The 6,774-nt window shown below is 54.3% G+C and overlaps 2 protein-coding genes across 3 annotated transcripts in view; both read left to right on the forward strand.

Moving 5' to 3' along the window:
* LOC142464336 (uncharacterized) overlaps nucleotides 1-6,774 on the forward strand; it is an 898,100-nt gene that overhangs the window by 541,618 nt on the left and 349,708 nt on the right. The gene's annotated exons all lie outside the window — the stretch shown is intronic.
* Nucleotides 4,530-6,774, forward strand: part of LOC142464286 (ubiquitin carboxyl-terminal hydrolase 10-A-like) — a 22,117-nt gene continuing 19,872 nt past the window's right edge. Inside the window, 1 exon segment of the mRNA XM_075567755.1 lies at nucleotides 4,530-5,072. Coding sequence (XP_075423870.1) covers nucleotides 4,530-5,072 — 543 coding nt within the window.

Raw genomic sequence — 6,774 nt, forward strand, 5'->3', positions numbered from 1 at the left:
ATGTGTCAAAGTTTATAAAATAAAAATTATTTTTATTGTGCAACATGTTTTTTTTTATTTAAAAATATTATTCAATACATTATTAACTCACAATCTATACACACACACATACACACACAGTACCTTCGCTCACAGCATACACACAAAAAGTGTGCGTCACGTACACGCGCGTCCGCACCTACTATAGGACAAGCCTAAGGGATTACATTTTAGAAACCTGAGGCTAAGATTATAGCAGGGGCGCGCGTGCACGCCGGAGCGCCTGTTGTCTGAGCGCTGGGTGAACTGATCGTCCAGCAATTGGGGAGGCATGGCGGAGACGTCACCAGGGTGGTTTTGCCCTCATTGGCTGAACCGCTCACGTGACGCGGCCGTATTCTTGAAAAATCTGCCACGCGGTTGCTCTGCAACGCTCGCGCACACTATGGGCGGCCTCATTGAGGAACACACATTGGTTCTTGCCACGCAGGATAATAAAAAAAAGTGCAAGAAAAATAAATATATACACATATATAAACTTCCCAAGCTTTTTGCTGCAGCAAAGGCAATCTCCATATTTCTCCTGGGGAAAGAAATCTCTCAGTGACTACTGATTTTAAATAGGGGTCGGATGGGTGTGCCCAAGCAAAGAGCAGGGACTACATACCCTCAGTAGGACTGAGGCGCTTACTCGGCAGGCGGTGTCTGGATAGGCTCAGTGTACCGGTGTCCCGCTGTGTTGTGTACCGGCGCTCTGGAATGACTAGACCTTTCCGTGACGGCCATTATAAACCCTTTCAGCGATTCTGCTTAACAGGAAATGTTATGAGTTTAAAAAAAGGCTTAGGCCAAGCTTATAGTGGAGGAGTTCGCGGGCGCCAACCACACTTCAGTAATTGACTATAGTAGTTAGCCAAGTGTCTGCGCACCTGCAGGCGAAGAGGCGCATTGACGCGGCAGCCTTTTGAGTAGACAAAATGTTTTGTGTTCTCAGGCGGCTGCCGCAGGACGTCAGCGTTACGTGAGCTGGTTCAGCCAATGAGGGTGACCCAGCTTCGAGACCCCCCCCCCCCCGCCACACCCCCTCATCGCCACCAGTACTATGGAGCAGGGATCGCTTGTGCTGCAGCCGCGCGGCACGGTAGGAGCTCGCACTTTCGCTAGCAAGCAGAGTGTATAATCTGTGCCTTATACTAGCCCAATCTTTGTCATACAGCATGTGGCCTGGCACTCCAGGGGCTACGTCACGCCCAAGAAAAGCTTTTCCCCCCAGTTTCGATCGACTCCTGCTCTCCCGCGGAGCGTAGGATGCAACCTGCAGTGAAGGGAAAAGGTGGAGGACTCCGCCTCTTCTGGGTTAAGGGTCGCCGCGGTCATTGAGTGCGCTGTAGCGGAGGGGCTGTGACCGCGCTGTGCCGGAGGGGCTGTGACCGCGCTGTGCCGGAGGGGCTGTGACCGCGCTGTGCCGGAGGGGCTGTGACCGCGCTGTGCCGGAGGGGCTGTGACCGCGCTGTGCCGGAGGGGCTGTGACCGCGCTGTGCCGGAGGGGCTGTGACCGCGCTGTGCCGGAGGGGCTGTGACCGCGCTGGGCCGGAGGGGCTGTGACAGCGCTGTGCCGGAGGGGCTGTGACCGCGCTGTGCCGGAGGGGCTGTGACCGCGCTGTGCCGGAGGGGCTGTGACCGCGCTGTGCCGGAGGGGCTGTGACCGCGCTGTGCCGGAGGGGCTGTGACCGCGCTGGGCCGGAGGGGCTGTGACAGCGCTGGGCCCCAGGGGCTGTGACCGCGCTGTGCCGGAGGGGTTGTGACCGCGCTGTGCCGGAGGGGCTGTGACCGCGCTGTGCCGGAGGGGCTGTGACCGCGCTGGGCCGGAGGGGCTGTGACCGCGCTGTGCCGGAGGGGCTGTGACCGCGCTGTGCCGGAGGGGCTGTGACCGCGCTGGGCCGGAGGGGCTGTGACCGCGCTGTGCCGGAGGGGCTGTGACCGCGCAGGGCCGGAGGGGCTGTGACAGCGCTGGGCCGGAGGGGCTGTGACCGCGCTGTGCCGGAGGGGTTGTGACCGCGCTGTGCCGGAGGGGCTGTGACACTGGCAATCAAAGGTGTATTGCTCGTATGAAACAAAGGCCCGGGCCATAGAGGTGTGGGGAGAGCGGAGGCGCGCTAGCGCTGAGGCTCGCCTGCTTCAGTCAGCGCGATTGCACGGACTTGCAGGCGAGCTAGCGTGCGCAAAGGGAGCCGGGGGGAGGTGGTTGGAGGCGGGGCAGTGACGTCGCTGGGCCAATCGCCCGCGACGCACTGACGTCAATGTCACGGCGCCGACGTCACGGCGCCGTGACATTGACGCTGCTGTGCTGTGATTGGAGGTTTTCAGCCGACAGCGCGCTGAAAAACAGCTTGGCGCTCGGCTGAAACCTCCAACTCGTCAGCACGCCTGCGGACTCTCGCGTGAGCCCCCTCTCAAGGCATCCTCATTGAGGATGCAGGGGCTCAGCGCGGAGCGTCCGCACGCCTCAGCACGGCCTGTCCGTCTATGGACTGGGCCAAACACTTCAGATCAGATTCCAGGTGCCAGTTGCAAACTCGTGACCTCCCCCCCCCCCCTCCCTTCCATTCTCTCCTGACTCCCTGTCCCAACCCAGCAGACACAACATAACCAAACCATGTTCACAGCAGCAAGAGCAAACTTGTTACAAATTAACAACTACCAGACTTCACTTCCACCTGAAACTCCAGGGAGGGAGAGTGGGCGTGTTAGGTTAGGGTCTCTCATATCAAATTGCTTTGATTTGGGTTCTTTCCAGTAATTAATCAGGTCATGTTTTTGTTTCACTGGCTTTTGCCCCCATATTTCAGTAAGCAGAACCCTTTTTAGGAGGAGCCTTATGTAATGACAGCTTTATTTCAAATGCTTGTTGCGTCCAAAAATGCCAGTGCTAAAAAGTAATACAAACCATCATAAAATACGGGGGGGGGGGGTTAAGGTCGTTATGGGAATTATATATATATATATATATATATATATATATATATATATATATATATATATATATATATATATATACATACACAGTGGTCGACAAATCACCAAAAAATCTACTCGCTACTTGGGTCAATAGGAGCTCGCCACGATGTTAAATCCACTCGCCAGGGGCGTGCAAATGTATAGGTTTGTCGAACACTGTATATATATATACAGTATAGTGTTAGACAAATCCATTAAAATACAGGCCCATGGCGACTGGATTTGACCCCGTGGCGACCTCATGGCCAACACCAAGCAGGGTGGGATTGGGGACGGGACTAGGTGGCGAGTAGATTTTTTGGGTGATTTGTCAACCACTGTGTATATATATATATATATATATATATATATATATATATATATATATACTGTATATATATATATATACAGTGGTTGACAAATCACCAAAAAATCTACTCGCCACACAAAAAAATCTACTCGCCACCTAGTACCAAACGTGTGCTGCTTGGGCCAATATTTACTCGCCCGGGGGTTAAATCCACTCGCCCGGGGCGAGCAAATTTATAGGTTTGTCGAACACTGTATATATATATATATATTTATATATATAAAAAATATATATATATAGCGTGTGTATTTTTTATTTAGAACTAGTGTTCGTAAATATAAATGATCAGTGTAACACATTGTGGTAACCTATATAATTAAACACCCGCACTGCGTCAAAGACATTTTTGGGTTGATACACAGCAACTTAATTCTGCGCTAACACTAATAACGCCTAGGCAGTGACTTCAGGTGGAATAGGACATTTGGTCACGCCCGTTTGGCCGCGACCAAATGTCGGCCAGGTGTTTGGCCGCAGATGGACCCTCTGCCGCAGCCGATCCGCCGCCGGCTGCTTCTAAGGTAAATATGTGATAAGGGTGGGGATTAATTGAAGGGGTTTTAGCGGTTAGGGTAGGGGGTTAATTGAAGGGGTTTTATTGTAAGGGCTTAAGGTAGGGGGTTTAAGGGGTTAACGTTTTAAGGGAGGGGGTAGTGTTAGTATTAGGTGTTAAGATTAGGGTTTTTTAGGATAAAGGTTAAGGTTAGGGAATTACCCTAATGGCAAAGCAGCCGGCGGCTTAGCATCCCGCCAGCGGGGTGAGTTGCGGCTAAGCGCCGGCGGTCATTTGGTCGCGGGGGAATGTCCTAGACCGACCTCAGGACTATGACATGTTTGATAGGCATTGATAACTCTCTCATTATTGTTTTATTATGATTGAGACCTGCTATATATAGACAAGAAGTTGGCAGATAAAAGGTTAATCTTGATGAGCCCCCCCCCCCCAACCTCTTCCTCTGGAGAGGTCACTTGTCAAACTTTCTCAAATGAAATCTGAGACAAGCAAATGTATCCACAAGAGGTGTTCTTGTTGGCTGTAAAATGAAATAAGAATTAACAACTTCAGACGTCTCCGGGGAGGGGGTTTCCACAGGGGAGAGGGGGGGGGGGGGGGGGCATGGATATTAATTCCAGGGACCAGCTCATTTTATTGAGAGACCTCTGAGGGAAGCAGGGGAGCAGCATGGAGCCATTTTACATATGGAGAGACTATCTGGACCTGAACCCGCTGGTGAGGATGCTGGCCAGAGAGGCAGGTGTGAGGGAGGCAGCAGTGCTGAGGTGTGGCAGAGAGGCATGCAATGGCAGAGAGACGTCACAGTGCCGGCCTATACAGGGAGAGCTGGCAGCTTCACGGGGACACTACATGGACCATGGACCACGGACTCTTCCTCCTCAAGAGATGAAGCCCACCCTGCTGTGTACTTTCTGTAAACATAACGGAGAATCCAAGCAGGTGTACAGCGGGCACAGTCTGAAGGACGGGCAGGGCCATGTGCAGTGCCCCATCCTGCAGCACTATGTGTGCCCGCAGTGCGGTGCCACGGGGGTCCACGCTCACACCCGGCGCTTCTGCCCAATGACAGAGAAGGGGTACTCGTCCGTCTACCAGGGCACCTACCATAACTCCACCGGCAGGAGGAAGAGTGCGGGGTACAGGAGCAGCAAGAAGGAAGACCCTGCCCCAACACCAACCCAAGGACACAGCAGTTATATCAAAGGGCGGGTGCTGCGGACGTGTCAGAGATGTTAGCACTTTTTTAGGGGGGGGTTGTGTTTTCCCAGTTTGGGTTCTATATTTATATAATCCATACAGCGATTTGTTATATTTTAATACATTCAGTTTGTCTGCAATCTTCTGCTGGTCAGTGTTGCTTCATTGAGTGTGGAATGTAGCTATAGATTACACCTGCCAGAGACCCTAGAGCGTCGCTCCCTTTACCCCTCTCCCTGCTCAAACTAACACACGTGTCCTGGCAGCGTGTGCAGGGTACAATAGGCACAATATAGTGGGGAAAGAGTCTTCTATTATTGTACTATTCAAAATAGGTCTCATCACAGCACATTGTAATAATAATTGTTTTGTTAGCAGAATCGTCTGATGTGAAAATTTAGCATAAGGAGAGTGTTCCCCAAAACATTGTGCCCCTTCCTAACCAGCTTCACCAAGGCCTCTTTCCTCCCCCCCCCCCTTTGCTCCAAAGCCCCTTTCCTCCCTCCCTCTCTGTTCCAAGGCCCCTTTCTTTGCTCAATCTCTGCTCCAAGGCCTCTTCCTCCCCCCCTCTGCTCCAAGGCCTCCCCCCCCTCTGCTCCAAGGCCTCTTCCCCCCCCCCTCTGCTCCAAGGCCTCTTCCCCCCCCCCTCTGCTCCAAGGATTCTGCACCCCTCTCTGCTCTAAGGCCTCTGCGCCCCTTCTCTGCTCCAAGGCCTCTTCCCTCCCACACCCCTCTGCTACAAGGCCCTTTACTCCTCCCTTTTGCTCAAAGCCCCCCCCCCCCCCTGCAACAAGACCTCTTTCCTCCTTTCCCCTCTACTCCAAGGCCTCTTTCCTCCCCTGCTTCAAGACCCCTCCCCCCTGCCTTCCAAGGCCCCTCCCCCCCTCCTTCAAGGCCCCTTTCCTCCTCCTCTGTATCAAGGCCCCTTTCCTCCATCTCTCCCTCTCTACTCCAGAGCCTCTTTCTTCCTTCCCCCTCCTCACCTAGGCCCCTCCCCCTTCTGCATTAAGGCCGCTTTCCTCCCTCCCCTTCAACTCCAAGGCCTCCCCCCCCATCTGCTCCAAAGCCCCCCCCCCACATGCAACAAGGCCCCTTTCCTCCCTCCCCCTCTACTCCAAACCTCTTTCCTCCTTCCCCATCTGCATCAAGGCCCCTTTCCACCCTGCCCCTCTTCACCGAGGCCCCTTCCCCCCACCCCTCCAAGGCCCCTTTCCTCCCTCCCCCTCTGTATCAAAGCCCCTTTCCAGCCCCAATCTCTACTTCCAGGCCTCTTTCCTCCCCCCCTCTGCACCGTGGCCTTTCCCCCCCCCCCTGCTCCAAGGCCTCTTCCCCCCCTCTGCATCAAGACCCCTTTCCTCCCTCCCCCACTGCACCAAGGTCTTGCCCTTCCCCCCGCTCCAATGCCTCCACCTTTGCTCCAAGGCCCCCTTCCTCCCTCCCCCCTATTCCAAGGCCCCTTCCCTCCCTCCCCCTATTTTTCCAAGGCCCCTTCCTCCCTCCCCCTATTCCAAGGCCCCCTTCCTCCTCCCCCCTATTCCAAGGCCCCTTCCTCCCTCCCCCCTATTCCAAGGCCCCCTTCCTCCCTCCCCCCTATTCCAAGGCCCCTTCCTCCCTCCCCCCTATTCCAAGGCCCCCTTCCTCCCTCCCCCCTATTCCAAGGTCCCCTTCCTCCCTCCCCCCTATTCCAAGGCCCCTTCCTCCCTCCCCCCTATTC

The sequence above is a fragment of the Ascaphus truei genome, chromosome 12 (assembly GCF_040206685.1).
Source record: "Ascaphus truei isolate aAscTru1 chromosome 12, aAscTru1.hap1, whole genome shotgun sequence".
Taxonomy (NCBI): domain Eukaryota; kingdom Metazoa; phylum Chordata; class Amphibia; order Anura; family Ascaphidae; genus Ascaphus; species Ascaphus truei.